The sequence below is a fragment of the Sporothrix schenckii genome, assembly GCF_000961545.1.
Source record: "Sporothrix schenckii 1099-18 chromosome Unknown Cont49, whole genome shotgun sequence".
Classification (NCBI taxonomy): Eukaryota; Fungi; Ascomycota; class Sordariomycetes; order Ophiostomatales; family Ophiostomataceae; genus Sporothrix; species Sporothrix schenckii.
Window position 1 is genome coordinate 1,784,060 of NW_015971150.1, and position 17,831 is coordinate 1,801,890.

The 17,831-nt window shown below is 47.8% G+C and overlaps 2 protein-coding genes across 2 annotated transcripts; both read right to left on the reverse strand.

The window, feature by feature from the left end:
• Positions 1 to 533: 533 nt before the first annotated feature.
• On the reverse strand, positions 534 to 956 carry SPSK_05660 (uncharacterized protein; the record flags this gene model as incomplete). Its single annotated transcript, XM_016732401.1, has 1 exon — positions 534 to 956. One exon carries the CDS (start codon positions 954 to 956, stop codon positions 534 to 536), a length of 423 nt encoding a protein of 140 aa, XP_016583102.1.
• A 553-nt stretch (positions 957 to 1,509) lies between these two features.
• Positions 1,510 to 1,803, reverse strand: SPSK_05729 (uncharacterized protein; the record flags this gene model as incomplete). Its single annotated transcript, XM_016732467.1, has 1 exon — positions 1,510 to 1,803. The coding sequence occupies one exon, from the start codon at positions 1,801 to 1,803 to the stop codon at positions 1,510 to 1,512; it is 294 nt and encodes a 97-aa protein (XP_016583103.1).
• Between the last annotated feature and the right edge of the window lie 16,028 nt (positions 1,804 to 17,831).

The following is a 17,831-nucleotide window of genomic DNA, read 5'->3' on the forward strand; positions in this document are numbered from 1 at the left end:
ATTGCAGTTACTCTCCGGTAGAGTCGTGCTTTCCCATATCGTTAGGATCATATTACAAGAAACAAAGGACTTCTAGACCGCTCGCTGGCCTTGGGGATATGCAGAGGTGAAACCAGAACAAGTCGAGAAAACAATACCAATGCTCGTATGTATCTAGGCATCCTACGACGCATTTTTGCTTTGCTTTGTGGATGCCAGCTGCCGGTTTAATGCATGCGACTGGTCGTATCCACTACGAGGCCTCCTGCATCGTTTTCGGCGTTCTGTTCTTCTCTGTCTATGGTGTCCCTCTCGCAGCGTGCATATCCACGGGCATGACCTTTGACATTGTTTGCAGCTTTGCAACCCTCTGGTCTGTCACAGGAGACCGGTCTCCACCGAACAACACCCCCTAAGTACCCCACTCCATTGCATATTGCACTGGTGCTCTGCACCATCTTTCATGGCTCGGTCCTTACTGGATGCACGACAGGTTCTGTCTTTTCCCTCTTCCAAAAATGGTGACGAATCCACATGTGTCCGTCCTCTAGGCGCTACACCTTCGTTGCCCTCGAAGGAGTGGTGCCGTTAGACGAGCCTGTCTTTTCTTCTCTTATCTCTATGGAGAGGGTGTCGCTCCACGCGAGGAGGTGCACAACAATTCTTCGAGAAGCAGCGGTCAAGACGCACATATCCACAACGACGTAGGCGCCTAGGTTGGTGTTGTGATTTGAGACATGGATGAGAGAAAAACGAGGGAGGGGTGCCGAGTAGAGGTCGAGTGGAAGCAAAGTAAGAAACAAAGAAGCCCCAGATATCTCTCCGAGGTCTGAAGCGATCGTCACTGCAGAGCCCAGACGCAGGTTGGGACGCAGAGCATCCGTGGCAAGCTGTCCTCCACATATTGGGACGCACTGAGCACATCCGACAATGTCTGGCCATTTGCAAGGCCATTTGAAAGGCCATTTGCAGGGCATGGCCCTGGCGTGTCACGGCCTGGGCCGGTCTCGTCCCCATAGGCCAGATGCCAGACGCCGACACTCGAGACAACAGAACTTGGACCTTCTCGGCGAGCTAGTGGTCAACTGATACGGCGGCACAGTGTCGAATGGAGGTCCCGAAAAGGCAGACGGAACGACGGGACGCCTCTGCTCATGCAACTATCAGACCGTTAAACAACTGCACGAATGCAGAAGTGATTTAGTAAAGGGAGGGGGAGGCGACTCCGCTCTCCGTTCTCCGCGACCTCGAGTGTGGACTCTGGGGTTTCGGTAGACAAATGACATTTTGAGAGGGCGAGAAAAGGGCGAGAAACTCAATGTCCCTCTTGACGTTCTTTGTGCGGCGATCTATCAAGGGAGAAAGACAGTTGTTCTGTTTTGTGCTCATACTTGGACCCGAATTCGTGATGTTGCGAATCTAGACAATCCACGGTGGCCCATGATGTTCTATTTTTTCTGTTTTCGTCAAACAAAGGTCGTATTATGGGTGTCAGTGTGTGTTATTTTTGATTTGTTTTGGTATTAGTTTTTATTCTCCGAATGAAGGTCGCCGACCTCCTTCGCAGGGACATTCCGAAAGTGGGGGAGAAATGCGAAGACGACCAACCAAATCTGCAAGTTCAAGACACAAAAGCGGAATAGGGGCCAGAATGGGGCGACACGCTTTCCCTTTTCCCTCACCCCCTAGTCGCTCCTTCTGTGATGTGCGGTCGCTCTTGCTCTTCCGCGTCCCGCCTCTTGCCTTCTTTGGACATGGCGTGTTGGGGGCACCCCACCATTCAAGGCGTATTGAGGTCGCATGTTGGTCGCTCTTTCCTGGCATGGTTGGTTGGCATCAAGCAACAGGCTCTCATGATCTCAACCTCATACTTGTCCAGTTCTGGCCACACGGTGGGTAGGTCTGGCAAGAGACCGCCCACTTCCCGGGCCGCATACTCGGGTTGTTCTGGCCAGCAGCACTCATACTTGGAAGGTGCATTTGACATTTGGTCCGTCTCAGCAGATCCATCATAGTCTTTTAGGAAAGACTGATGAGAACTGTAACACGTCGTGAATGGATTCATGGGCGGTTTGGCATCGTCGCATGCTATTGGTTTCGTCTGTTGGGCCACTGGAAGCCCTCGTTTTGGTAACTATTCGCGCCCATGTTACCCTCCTTTCTATCCTGTTGTTGGCATCTGGTGCCTTTTGTACCCCTGCCACACCCTGTCACCACCCCCGTCCAGTCCGAAAATCCATAAACCGTACTGTCGGGACACCCGTTGTGACTGGGATTAGGGACCTGATGTGGCAGGCTCTCTCGGTTTATTTACTCATTCAACTTAATATTTACCATGCACGTTTCTGTCAGAGTTGCCTTGCTCACCATCGCTAATCTTGCCTCTCTTTTTTTCTTCGCTTTTCTTTCGTTGCTTTTCTTTTTATCAATGTTATTTTCTTTCGTTTCGTATTCCGTATTCCTCACCTCCTCGTACAGGCAGTGTTACATCAGGCCTGGGGGATCGACGCCGATGATGTCAGTCTCTTCATTAATTATTTTTTTCTTGACTGGATATCGAAATAAACCCCCTCTTTGGTATTGGATATTTGTCAAAATCACAGGGTCGGCCATGCCCCAAATCAAAGTACACCGCTTATCGTGCTTTTCGGACGCAGTAAAAAGACGAGAAACTGCAGAGTCACAGAGGGGACATGTCGTGGGGTTGCAGTGAGTGTGAAGCCTGCATACAGTATTCAGCTGGACAAGGCACATTTTCACCCAGCGATGCTTTTTGATTGTTTGTGTTGTCCTGCGGCGGGAACGCAGCCTGAAGTGATCCTCTTGCCGATGCAACGCTGTGTTGTGCTCGAATATCAAAATGCACTTCTGGGGCCTCATTTTGTGGTTCATCGGACGGCCAGGAGATTCCGAATTGCGTGTCGATACATCTTGGAATGGACGACAGTTTTTAAGTCTTTTGTGTGTCTCTTCTTTTTTTGCTCCTTGACATCCGTCATTTTCTACCTGACCTGGACAGGGACGGGAACATAACCATTCAACGTGGACGGCTACTGGCCAACCCAGGCCTGCATCTTCATCACACCTACTCATTCTCTGTGCAGGTTTGGTGCCTAGGCCCATCAGAGTGGGGGGGGGGGGGCTAGTGTATTCATCAAAATTGACGAAGCAGCACATCTGGTGTCTGATTGGACAGTTGACGAGCCAGTGCAATTTCCTGATAATTTTTACGGCCCGGACCCGACTGCATCCTTCGCAAGTGTTGAGAAGTACTATCTTGTACTCTGTATGACAGCACGACATCCTCACGAATCCATAGACAGTCTAGCATTCCGAATTATGAGGTGTTTTGTCACGCTGCAGGGCCTTTGTTTTGTACGGCAACCTGGACTTGGTTCCGTTGCCCAAGGATTGTGTTGCGTGGGAATTGACATGAATTTCGTAGGCTCCAAAAAGCCTAAACAAGGCGCATTTGCGACCCAGATGTATTACCACGTATGGTGAGATGTATTTGCAGTTTACATACAAACTACTCGTATAAGCAATATACTATAACTTTAGTAAACACAACATAAAAGCAGGACAACCTGGTACCCGGTGCGAGCCTGACGCTTGGTTGTACCACGTACAGGCAATGCCATGGAATGATTTCTGCAAGTACGATAAAATAGATATCAGTTGACAGACAGGGAGCTGCCAGGCAGCTCGCTGTGGAACATTTGAGACCTTAGCCGACCCCAGCAAGATGTGAACTGACTGCTGCTTCTGTCGGCCAAGTTTGCCGCCCGCTTAAAGCTGCCCATTGCGAAGAAAAGAAAAGGAGTGACAAATTTATGAAATCTGCTGGAAACTAATAACCGCGTTGAGCTATTATTGACCAGAGCTTTGCTTTGCAAGCAACAATGACCGAGGTTCGTTACAGAACGAAGATTGGACCAACCGTATTGGACTTGAAGTAAGGGATGATCACAGCTTCTTTTGACTCTGGTTTCTCTGAGCCTGCGCAGAAAGCATCTTTCGACTCAAACAGTTGCGTAATTGCCAGTAGTTTTCTAACACTCGCTCGTCCAAGCTCGCATTTACCACATGTCCTTTTGTCTTTTTGTTTCTACCACAAAGAGCACATGATCTTTGCACGAATTGGTTGTCGGTGAAGCTCCTGAGATAGGGCGATCCTAAAGTGAGGGGAAGTTTGCAATAGGTCACCTAGGAAAGCAGTTCGTAATACAACCGTAGTTCACTAAGAAATCCCGCCTCGGGAAGGTCAGAACTCAGAACTATGAAAGAAAAGAAAAACAAAATAAGAAAAGAGAAGAGAACTGAGGAGAGAACTGGGACAATAGGGAATCATGCGCGGTACAGAGAAGGATGTGCTTTGTTTGGAGACACCCCTTCTCCTTATCGCCATCTGTTTCAGGGTTAGGACTTGAGATGCTGGTCACGGTACATAGAACTTGAGCGACCAAAGTATATCTTGTCTCTTTTTTTCTGGCCACCTCTTCTTCCCGTTTTCAATAACCGGTGGATGCCCAATTTATGCAACGCAATATACATGTTTTTCTCCTGGTCTGTCCTTTTTTTTTTGCTCTCTTTCTGTCTGTCTTTCTCTCTTTCTTCTTTCTCTTCTGTTAGGTTTCTTTGGTCTCAGGTTTTTAAATAGTAAAAAACAGACACATACCATGCGCCGTACACAAAACATGACTTTCCGTGTGCAGGCTTTGAATCCTACAGTAGCAATTTCCTTCTGCCACTCTTCTTGCTTGCTTGCTTGGCGAGCTTGGTTAGCAGTGGGTTTAAGACGCCATGAATGAGAAACGCCTCGTTGCATCCGTCTTCTACCACCTATTGCTAGTGGGACACAATATTAGGGGCGCCAAACTTTTCGGAGGTTAAAAGGACAAAATGCAAAGTTAGACGCTGGTAAATTGGTGACATCTTCCGTAAGGCTTGCATCCTGTTTGTCTGGTTCCCGCAAGGATACGAAAGCCTTGTTGGGTCGGGGTATTGGGGAGTGGTTTAAGAAAAATTAAGACATGCAGGTGCTATTTAAGTCTTGAGAAACGGACATATGGAAAAGTGTAATACGGAGTACAAAGTTCGTTTTCCTCATTGGGAAATTGAAGTGTTCCGCGCGACGATCATGGAACAGGGGCAGGCCATGCATTCCCAGGCGGTGTGCCCAGACCAGCCCACATCCAAGCCTGTTTGATCACAGAACCTGGTTTGGGTGGACAAGGACATGGGGTTGAACTTTTGAATGTCATTTTTGGGGTTTGTTCTGGGACTTGTTCTGTTGCAGCAAAGTTGCCTCTCTGGACTCCTCTATTTGACTTTTTCGACGACGTAAATGTCTCTTCTCTGTCACTCTGTAACTACCCATCCAACTATGATGTGTGTTGAAGTCGGTGTCTCCGTTGCGAGATGCTCAACGTCATTGCGAAATGCTGGAACGTAAATTGTTGGCACTACATAAGGCGCCACAAGCACCATAGCCCAATGTGAAAGTAAAATAGAAGAAACAAAAAGCCTGGTCTAGACCACCTTTCGTTTTGCCAAGGCAGATGCCCTCTCTTTCAAATACGATGCTGGGACGGCAATTGGGAAAGCTCATCGAAACTAACGAGACGGTTTAACCCAACCGTTGTATGTTTTAGCCCTTGGAAATGCGAACAAGGAGACGAGAGAAAAGAACAACCGCCTGCAACGGCCCACGAAATTGGAGGCCTGTGCTTTGGTTTTGCGCTGGCTCTGTTTTACCACCGGCCACGCCAGAACGACCAAACTCTTAAGCACACTCTCCAGACGCCTTATGGAAAATCAGGTTCGTCGGAGACTTTTCATGACAAGCCCCTATTTGCAGATCATGCGTATGCAACGAAATAGGAGTAGTTGCAATGTCTGTGCTGAGTTTGTTTATGCATGTTGTGAAGACGCATACACACTGGAATTCGAAGACACAATTTTTTTTGTTCAAAAAAGGTGCACATTTTGTCCAAATATAGCATACGAGCGATTGTGAATGCTATCCTAAAACCCGTACCACCCTTTGTGCGTCGTAAGGTTGCAGCCAAAATGATGTTTGGCTGCTTGGCTCAACCCTTTGCGCTAGCCATAGCCTTTATCGCCTCCCTGATCCTGCCACAGTCCCGTGCTGCGCAAGCCGGGCATGTGTGCCTCTCATTCGCTCATTAGAGGACGACAAACCCGACAGCTCGGTCGCGAAAGGCGGAGTCTGCAGAGCCGTTTTCAATGTTGGTATTTTCGTTTTCCCCTGTTGCAGCGTCACATTTACCCTCTGGTCAAGTGCATGTGTTGTAATCCCGCCTTGCGGCAGGCCAAAAGCCCACTGCGCCTCCCCTTTCTCGGTTTTACGAGTTGTTGGATTGGTCGTCTGGTATTATTGCATGGTGGGATACAGTTGCACTGGGATCTCATGCTTGTATGGAGATACGACCGGACAGGCGTCTCGTCTTCTACGACCGTGAGAGTAGGATGTAAAGCGGAGTACAGAGGACAGCAGACGGCACAGGTTTACATTCTGACCAGAGACAGAGCAGCCTGAGTTTGTACTCTGTATTCGAAATGTCATATGTCGTAAATACAGGCATGACACATGCCCCATTCATATGAACTCACTTATGTCGGACGCGTTTTCGCTCGTCTGCCATGTTTTTATGCTTTTGTCAAATGTTGTAATCCATGAATACACCAAGGTCAGGCTTTCTTGGATTGGTACTTTTGGCTTGCCTCGCCCTCGAATTTGTTGGCCTTCACAATCCCCAACCTGCTCTGGCCTTCAAAAATCACTGCCTAATTGGGACAGCTTCTAGCGTGGTACCTCAGCTGCTTTCCGTCCTGCGCATTTGCCTTTCTGGGAACGATCATCCAAAATTTCGAAAAGAATGCCCGCAATACACACCAAACCGACACTCAAGAATGCAGGTAACTGCCATTGACATTATTTTTTTTATTTGTATTTTTTTTTTAAAAAAAGGACCGGGCCATGGGCAACGGGCGACGGCCAGTGCCGTCGCCTCTCCGAGCGCCGGTGTCACCCTTGCCTTCTTTGTGCATGCTTTTGTTATTCTGATTCTTCGGGGAATCATGAAAATGTCGGCCGAAGGACAAGGTAAATATTGTATTTTTTTGTTGGCAAAAATGGGGTTCTTTGCCCAGATAGAGATTCTGCCGTCAATCTCCTAATGTGCACGGGGTGCTTTATTCTATATTACTACGACGAATTGATACATTGCACAGTCAAGACATCGTATTGTCTTCTTCCTGAATTACAACTCAATATATTTGTCGAAAAGGGCTCTGACCAGGTACTGCATCCTTCTTGTCCCTTGCCCTTCGTGTTGAAATGAAATGAGATTGCTTGACAGGGCTTACGAGCACATCACACAAATAGGTGGTCTGAGAACAGAGCCGCAATATTTGTGATAGGAGGAAGGGGCCGCCCCCATATCCCGGGCCTCTGGCTTGAAATCGAGGAATGGCACTGTGCGCACACCTGTGTCCCACGGGTGTAGTGAGTTTGGTTGTGTATTCGCAAGCTATTCGCCGTTCATTTAAAAACAATCGTAACCGCTTCCCGTCCCCGGGCGTTGGGCTTGCGTGTTTTCTTGTTCGATACGTATCCAACTTGAGGACCCACAAAATCTGGTATCAAGAAAATATCCAACCTTTGCGTCTCTCGTGTACGAAGTATGGAGTATGGCCCTTCTCTTCAAACGTAATCGACGTAATAAACTCGTTTAACCCGTTCGCCGGTTGAGAACGTGCACCTCTCAGCTGACTCGCTGTACTTTGTTTTTGTCGCTTCGACCTTGCTTGACTTTATTGTTTATGGAGGAACAGAGCTTAGCTTAGGGCCAAATAACATATGATGTCCACTGTGCTGACGCGTATCTCTCGTTGATGTCCAAGCCCGAACAAGTTTCTCCCCACGTAGTTCTCACAGCGATGCTCATTTAGGATTTTCGTCTCATATGTTACTAAAAAGGAGAAGCGGGAAATGTTTCTCTCACTTCCAAAACTAGGCGTAGCCAGCCATGTTTCCTTGTTCACTCAACCCCATTGCTCTGGGCCTCGTGGATCAGAACTTGGTTCATGCACGATCGCGATGGACACCACGACTTCTCCGTAGTTCGTTAAAGACGCACGGATGTGATGGGGCACACTAGGCGCTGTCGTGAGAAAAGACGTGAAGATGGAGACATGATAGACGATGCCTGGCCCTGGCTACTGCATATGCTTGTCCCGCATCCGATGAGCTCTTTTACCATCCCATGTATTTCCGACTTTCTCCCAGTATCGGTACAGACGGCAGGTGGTTCAACCACGAGAAGAATTATTGTGGTTGCCCCCTTTCCCCTGCTTTTAAATTCAGGAAAAGGATTTATATCTAGGACTTGGGCCGTTTGGTGATCATGATACCCACAGGACCAGGAGTCCATGTTTAATAAGCAGAGATGGTCTGGTGCCTACTGGCTAACTGTGGAGAATGATTTCTCATCTTAAATACCGGATTGTCTCAAGTTCCTATCATTGAAATATGACAACGCTCGAATTCGCCATTCTTTCTTGATCGTACACGTAAAAACCTTTCCCGCGTTCGACTAATTCTCCATTGACATCGCAAAGATCAGTCTAAGGGCTGCTTCGTATTCGCCAAAACTTGCCAAAAGTTCCACAATTTGGCGATAAGACAGACGAAGGCCACCCACGGCTTGTTAAACATCCGTAAAAAACGCCATGGTTGTGTCGACAAGGGGCATGCTAGGAAACACTCCGTTTGGCTGATGTTGGAACTTGCTAGGTCGTCTCCATAGCGCGCCCCATTTCTGGAGCAAATAAGATTTGTGGCTTCTTTTGAGTTAAGAGTTATTTTTTTCTTCTTTCTTTTAACGCCGGATGAAGTTGCTTTTTGATAAGAAGAGAGCGTAAAAGAGAAAAAATAAGAGAAGACAGAAAAGCATGTGAAACAACAAGAAAGAGTTGCTTATTATGGACAACAATCAACAGCCATGGAAGTGATTCTCTCCAATATATTCGCACCAAAACAGATGATTCAAGCCAATAATTCGCCAGCCCAGGTACGGCCTGTGTCATTTATTGCACGTGATTCCTTCTTACATTTCACTGCCAGAAGCAGCCTTGGAAGAGGCTCCTTCCTCGGCTTGTTATGGTAGCACCTGTTTATCTTACACCCAGAGGCGGAATATGGCACCAGGCACGTTCCGCAGTCCAAGTGAGGGAAAGGGCAAGAGCATATCCGACGGACCCACAAATTATATTGTCCTCCATTCAACGTCATGATCGCCCAACACATCTCATCCAGGGTCACAACGGACGGACGATGGCCCATACGAGCTCGAGTGGAGCACTGCGTGGACAAACACCTGGACGGAGCGCTGGATGGAACTATCCGTCGCCGGTCAAATATTTGAATGACACAAGCTGCGGTTCTTTAAAGATGCCTATTAATACTCCATAGTTTATTCAAGCTTTTACTTTGAAGCTATTCTCTCTTCTTCTGTCTTTCTTTCTCACACATCAAGCCAGGAGTCTGGACAGTTGACCCCGATTTGTGTGTTGTGCTAGTGTGGAGGACGATTCGATAGCTCAGTGGGTGGTCGATGTCTGTTCTCCCCACCACATCGGCGATGCCGTACAAACCGCTAGTCCAGAAGAGGACTTATGTGGAGAGAAGCACCTGGCCCTACAGTCGCGGGGGAAGAACACTGAACACGAAAATTGACCATAGCGCTTACAGCGCTGTAGTTGGAAGAAACAACCCTGAGCGTATGTCGTGCTTTTTACTGATATCTCAGAACTGAATATCCCACCTGCCCACGACACCCCAAGCGCCTCTGATTGGCCCACCATCTATTTACACGCCCTTCTTCACCGAACTCTGCCTCACGCTGGCATGGTCTGCCTCAACAACACATCAAGTCTTTCTGCAGGCCCCTTTTTTCCCGCCTCCTCCTTTCCGCCCATCCACCATTTATTGGTTTTCGTCCTGGAACCCTTTTCGTCTTGTCCTCCCTTCCTCTTTGCCTCCCGTGCGTCTTTTTCGTTCTGAGGTCCAGCTTAGATTCACTTTGCATCGCATACGAGTTTCCGCGTTGAATAAAATAAGGAGGTAGGTTGGCAGGGACTCTTCCGCGGCACGCCTTCGCCGTCGAAACGAATTAGTTAGTTTCTTCTCTTACAGAAAGGACATCGCAATCATTGCCAAATTCGGAAGACGGCTTAAGAAAAGGGGTAACAAGAAACCATCTCACATTGAAAACGACAAGAAAGTAATTCAATTCGCATTTCTTTTTTTATATTTTTTTATATTTATTTTTCTTCTTCTTCTTTTCTACGTTCTCTTGTTTTTTTATCCTGCTTTACTCTTCCCTTATTCCACTCTTCACGCCTGCCACTTCGTGCAGGTTTGATTACGTCTTTTATGCAATGAGTGCATCGTCAACTGGTTGGTTGACTGTGCTGGTGATTGCATGTCTCGGTTTGCCGGTGGCTGCATATGTCGTTGGCTGACGTTCCGGTGTTAAGGCCGCGACAATAAGAACAAGTACCTTAAGCGACAGGCCATGTACCTCACTCTGGTCTGGTGGTCAATCTGCACACGCCCCCATCGTTCTCCACTCCTCTGGGAGGAGAAACATATAAGACAGGCAAAGGGGCCGCTGTAAAATGTGCTGTGACTTCACTAAGTCTCCGAAAGCGCTGGTGCAACTCCCCTAGAAGCCCCAAGGACCATCCCTTAACTAATTTGTGTGATGTGTGAGCGGGTTCCCTCCTCGACACTTCCACACCCTCCCACCCTTAAGAGGACTGGCCCCATGGCGCTGCGGCCGCGTCCTTTGGAGACTGCCATTAAATTTTCGTCGGGTTTCGTTGTGTGGTGTATGGCTGTCGACTACGATTGGACAGTTGGCTCAGCCCTATGTGGCACTTCTTTTCCACTCCTCTATTTCCATTAAGTTGGGTTTGCAGCATGCACCTTACCAAGGCCCAAGCCACACTCTCCTGCAGACCAAAAACTCGCAAAGTAGAAAGTTGTGGAGTTTTCGGATGAAGTTGGGCTTGTTGGCATGCTCCTGTCTTCTTCTTTTTTATTTATCAAGGAACAGACGCGCGCCTGTTTATTATCCCCCCCTTCTGCCGGCGAAGCTCACGTTAAGTATGTCAACGACTCTGCACCATATCTGCTGCGCCCCGATCCGACCATGTTGAACAGTCGAGATGAAAATTAAGATGTTGTGAACCTCTCATTTATATTTAGAACATAACGAAGCGCAGAAATGCACTAACTCACAAGTAGAACTTTTCGTCTGTAAAAGCAACCTGGTTTCTCATTCTCTCATCTCCTTCACCGCATTGTTTCTGGCCAAAAAAGACGAAGCAAAAGAAAAGACACAGGCCGGCGCTAGAATGCCCTTTCCTAGATTCTCTGCCGTTCTCACTGGGCGTGCTCACAAGACCACCGTTTCAGACCATCACATTAGTGTAGGGGCACTAGCCCAGAAATAGTTTGCAGTATGTCGCTGCGATTCTTACTTCTCCATTCGACGGAGTACGCCGCCTTTCCATGCACACTGCTCACTCTGCAGGGTGTGTTCTATGCATGCACTGCCGTCTTCTCTGCACGCTGTCAATAGAATGTTAAAGGTGTTATTTGTATTTCTGCATATGTGGCTTACGCTCACCAACTTCTGCTTTTCAAGACGATAGGTTGAACGTAAGAAGTGCAAACCAAGAAGACAACGACAGATAAAAAGGGTCAACAACATCATGTGTTTTCTTGGGCTGCATGCATTTCAATATTTAAATAGCATAGCGAACGTTGGGGCATGTGTTTCTGATTTGCCAAACAACGGCCGACAAATGGGACGCCTGTGTCTCGTTAGTCCTGTCTTCGATACAAAACTCCTCTCAGTATGTCGTACACCGTAGTGGGTCTATCAACCTGGTCGGCAAATCATGCCCAAAATGTCCCCAATAAATCGATAGATTATTTTTTAAATCGAGTGAAGAGCATTTTTCCCGGCAAAAAGACGATGACTGCCGGACTGAATGGGCCCACTGGCGTCCCCGCGGCTATTCGTCTATCTCTCTATCTCCTAGGCTCGTGCGGAATATAGTTTAGTTTGTCCATTGCCAGGTCACAAAAGCCTCAGCCTTCATTAGGGTGCAGACAACGTCTAGGCATTATCGACGTAGGGCAGAATAAGGCAGCAAAATGGCTTAGCTGCAAGCCACTCGAACCGGAGCACTGGAAATTCATTTTGTCTCGTCTGTTGTTCTGCCCTGCCACCACCGTTCCCGGGCATAGGATGAAAGAAACGCAATGCAGCCCTAGTCAAGGATGGGAAATAGAGGCGAGCAAAGAATAACGGAAGGATTTTTATTTTTATATTTATATTTTATATTTATATTTTTTTTTCTGGTCGTGGTTCACGTCGCAATGGACATTGCGTACCGTTCCATTGGGAGCTTGTCGTATGCACGTTAAGTCACAGTACGACCTGCACCTCGGACATGGGCGAAATGAGAGGGACAGGAAGAAGAAAAGAAGAAACCCGAGAGAAGTAAAATGAAGCGAGACAAAAGCAAGCAAACAATGCGATGCAACATTGTATGATACGATACGACTTAGCCATCGCATAAAACAGAAGATCGAGGGTTTTCCCACATTCTCGGGTCAAACAAGGCACGAGACACAGTCAGTGACAACATGGCGCAAAGAAGCATGGGCCACGATGGGCCATTCCTCCTTCGTTTACCTTGTCAAGCTCGAATTATTAAAGTATCTTATGAAGAAAAAAAACAAGGAATTGCGCCCTCCTAGCAACGGCTCGGCTTACTCCCAATTCGATATATTGAAGCACACCTGAGTGGACAGACAAGACCTAAATCCTTGCATATATCACTGCTCGACTATTTGTCTCATGATTTGGCGAGATTTTCACGCCGCCGACTTTTTAGAAAAAACCAATAACGTGAGACAAAAGACAACAAATATGTACAGTGTCAGAAATCTTGGCCAGCAATAGCGACCGTGTCGTGCTCCCCGAGCCTTTGAGTTGGCTGCTTGTAAGACGAGTGGATTAAAAGAATATCGTTTCAGAAGCACAAGCCTGAACACCATCACGTCAGACTTGAGTTCGCCGTGTCCGGCGTGCTGATAGCCAATCCCGGAGGTCACAGTCAATTTTCATTCCAGTCAGCAGGGGCGGCGAAAGGCTGGTGCGCCCTTTGCTAGCACCCATCTGCGGACTGACAACATCCTCTTAACTGCGTCTCCTTTGTCGTTGCATACGGCCTTATTTTGTCAAGATGTCTGTCCTGATTCTCAGCGCTTGGCACGCAGTAAGAATGAATGCTGCCCTTTTGCAAACAGGGTTTCATTCTCGACGAAGCTCGCGTGCTGTATATTTCGGCGCACAAGTAAGTTACAGCGCGAGATTCTCAGCTTAGGCCTACTAACGAAGATCGGGGAGCGTGGCATGTGTGCACATTGCGTGGTGTGTCCTCACTTTTTGTCCCACTGGATTGTGGCCTGTTTTTGTCCCTAAAATAACAGCGGTATCTCTGTGCGTGGACACGGCAAACATAACGGCAAGACCGAGGCCAGCATCCCCGCGCAAAAATGCTTAGAAACGGTTGGGGCGTGTGATTGACAAACTAAAGGGAAAGAAGGTATTACGACCAGGACCCTGGAGAGGGGACAGGGGGACGGGAGAGAAAATAGGGAACGGAGCTTCGGCCGTCGTTCTTGAGCCAATCACAGCACTCCGTCTCGGCCTTGCAAAATCCTCAGTACTTTTGGTGTCGTTCCTGAGTGATGGCGTTGGTTTTTGGACAAGGGAAAAAAAAAGAACAGGGGAAGGGAAGGGAAAGCTTTTCGGTATGAAAGAACTAGGCCTGATAGGGGAATGGACATTGTGTATTCTGTATGTGGACAAGACAATGTCAGAATGTTATTTTACGATTACGACGTACACAATTACACAAATCTCACTCTTTGTTTCTGGCATGGGGCACCGACCTGCCTCGTCTCTTTCCGATGAATGCGAGCTTTCGTACTACTCCTGCTAGCTGCGTGCTTTCGCGTGTAAGTACAAAATGAACAGGGGATAGCAAGTTTTTTTCAAGTCTCCTTTTTGTTTCTTTTTGATTTCATCCCATCAGAAAATCCCGGGCATCTGGGCCCGTAGACTAGTGGGCATCGGAAAGTAATCAAACAACGACAGGGGTTTTCTAGGTTGTGCAGGGTAGGCGGCAACAGAGGAGATGCCTGCTTTTTTGGTTGGATGAGAAAAACAGATTTGTGAAAAGATGCTGGAGTGCTCCTAAGGTTGACGGAAAACACAAGCATTGGGCCGCGGCAAGAGAAGCAAGGACAAAAAGCCACGGGGCTAGCATCTTGCGTCTTGTCATATTTACATCCTTTCCGGATTCCCGTCGGATTACGGGTTGTTGTTTGGCCGACTCATCCCCAAAGTCGCTGTCGTCTTCCCCTCTTCTCTTCTCCTCATGCCATATCTCCTCAATTGTGAAAGTGCCACGTTACTGATTTGGGTATGTTCTTGCGCCACAAAGCCTGGCTTCCCCAGTAACCCAGATGTTTGCCCAACTGGCCGAGCACAATATCAGACAAGTATCCATCACAAGGAATAAGGAATCGCTGGCCTTCTTCGTTGCGATTTTTTAAAACAAAAACTATCTGGAAGTTGAGGAGTTTGCGGATCGACGGATCTTACCATGCGTCATGGGAGCATCATCAGGCGAAAGCTACCATAGTATCCGGCGGAGTCCCCCTGTTCGCGTGGAAATCATTGTACTTTTTTTGTGACTTTAGATTGAATTTATGAAGCCCATTCTCTATCGGGCAACGATGTACAGAACCCTCATCTCGCATGACGGAACGCGTTCACACTCAAAAAAGCAAGCAATGAACAGCCTTCTTATCTTGCGGTACTCTTAACTTTCCCACATGCACGGTACTTTCCCTACCGTGCTGTGTTTCGTGCACTGGTAACCCGTCAAGACTGTCACTGGGCTTTTTTACGCCTGTTTGTTTTCAATATACGACGGTAAGATGAAAAGGTGCGAGCGATGCAAATGAGACAGGCGCCGAGAGCATCAAGTTGGAAAGTGAATAATCCCGTTTCTATGAGATGCACTCTGTTAAATGCAGATTGGGTAAACGATGCCTGTAAATCAAAATATGACCGGAACTGGGACAGGTATTTGGAATAAAGAAGAGTTTTAGGGGATGATTTTCGGGGATGATTTTCGAGGATGATTTACTGTCACTGTAACATCACTTGTGGAGGAGGGCTGGGCGGAAAAGGACAGAGCCGACGGGGCTGCGCACAGCCTTGAAATGTTCTGCAAACAACAAAAACAACACCTGTAAAAAACAACAGCGACAACAGTAACAAAAACAATAGACTGAGATGCTGATATCGGGTCGTTGTGATGGGCAAGCATTGCTTTTGGAAACTTAGAGAGGTTTTTTCATGGATATAGAAAGAAAACACAAATGCTTCATCCTTTTGTCGTCTATGACTACTGCCAGTACCATCGATGGAGCAAAGGATGTATGTAATGGGAACCTAGCTGGGGCCAAGAGTCTGGTCTTCCCGGAACATAGAGATACATGTACGCAGTCGATCGACACGGCAAACGAACATCCCGAGACAAGGGCAGAGAAAGTAAACCCCCAGTTTTGGTCGGGGCAGAGGGGGGGAACGGTTCTCATAAGGAAATAATGTGATAATGTTATTGGGACAGTGGGATTTGATGCGAGATGAAAACATGGTTCGGAGACGATCTAATTCAAAATCAGACTGTGATGAGAAGACAAAAGAAAAAAGAAACTACAGAAATTGGCAAGCGGCCGGGCCCAGCAGGTCGGCGACTGGAGCCTTGGGACAGGGCTAAAACGACAAGGCCAGGTGACATCGCGGGATCACGAAAATCAGTAACCAGAAAATGAGAAAATCAGACACAGGGTGGGAAAACAACCTCGAAAGCAAACAAAAAGTATCGGCATCGACACGACCCAGACGGACGGGAAGACGAGATACGGGACGGGGGCCAACGACAATTTCCGTATCGCGAAATTACTTTTATGATCCGTGAGGTTGCTTTGCAACCCTGTTTGTTTTGCTTTTCTTTTCTTTTGTAATATGTTCTTTCGAGTTATTGAGATGCCCTGCTTTTTCATCTCCGTGTTGCCGACTGTTTCCTCGCCATATGTGCTGTTGCCGGTGATACGAGCAGGTCGTATTTCTTGGCTGGAAGTGAGCGATGGTCGACGGTCGGGTTGATGGGATGAGCAGACGAGATGACTCCTCACATTCTGGTGCGGTCTAGCTCGAGAGACCCCCTGGACACTGAGAGGTCATTGTCCACAGATCATATGGAGATGAAAAGTACGAAGTTGAGCCGAGGTGATACCTTTGAACTTCTTAGGGAGGGCGGATATTAGTCCAAACCTACGAAGCCTGTAAGGCTGTGCTTCGTGGAGTTGAGAACCAGTGGCCGACCATCAAGTATTATTGGCTGTTTTTATTTGGGGGTTTGGGGAGAGGGAACCAAGCGTCCCGGGTCTTGTCTGCTGTCGTTGCTATGTGGTTTCTTAGTACGGAACTAGACTTGTCAACTCACCCCTAACTATCGACACAACTGTCACGAGCAAAAAGGTACGACGTAGGTCGTACGTCATATGTGTATTAAAAATAGAGGTGTCGGTGGCACACAACAGCGTTCACACACACCTCTTGGGTCACAGCCCCGCGGCCATTGAGCCTCCACCATATTTTAAAAGTTGTTTTCGGTAATGTCCTTGAGTCGATCCTCCCGATTTCTTTCTTTCTTTCTTTTTCTTTTTTTTTTTTTTTTCTTTATCTTTTTCTTTTTCTTCTTCTTCTTTTTTTTCAAATTTCCCCGAAGGCATGCACTTTCACATCTCTTATGGCCTTTGAGCTCCTAAGGCGGGCAACATAATGTTACCCGGCAAACAATTCTGTAGATTGCCCTTTTTTCCCTTTTTTGTGATTGCGGGACCATTTGGGCGTTTTCTGCGTCGCCTGCTGGCAGTTTCTGGCCGTGAGCTTCCAATCTAGAAACGCCAGGGCTAGCGCGATATGGACACGAAAATAGTACATGTACTGCTTTCCACTACGAAATAGGCGTGAGGCGAATGACAGAGCATCGAAAAGAAGGGAGAAAAAAGGAGGGAGCCGACTGCAACTCCGCTTCAGAGGCATAAGCGCGGAAGTTGGGGGTGTCAATACCTTTTGCAGTGCATAGGCACCACCGAAAAAAATACCGAGGTGAGAAGTGCGGCAAGACGGACGGAAAGCGCGCGCTGAGAGACACCCAAACTGACCTGTGGTGCAACCTCAAAGTGTGAGGGCGGAGTGGCTCAGCAGGAAACAGGCAATATTGCGACGGGGAAAGAGCAGGCGGCTCTTCGTCCTTCTTCCGTGGGGAAGGCGCGACCTTGTTGCGTTCCATTACACGCCCCGGCGCTGGCTCCCATTGGTACCATTTACGAGCGGCCGACTAACACACAGACAGACAGGAACAGACAGGCATACAGACACACATGAGACTGACGACCACCAATCTGGCAATACCTGCCAGTTCAGAGTTGGACTGCAACTTAGGAACTGCCCGGGGCCTCGGTTGATTAAGGAGTAATACACGGCACAAATGCCCCCCAAACGGATCAAGACAGCACGGAGTACTTCTCGCATCTCGTACGAAATCCTCTTCTCACTTCACAAGCTGTGCACTCTGCGGCCAGTCGTTTTATTGGC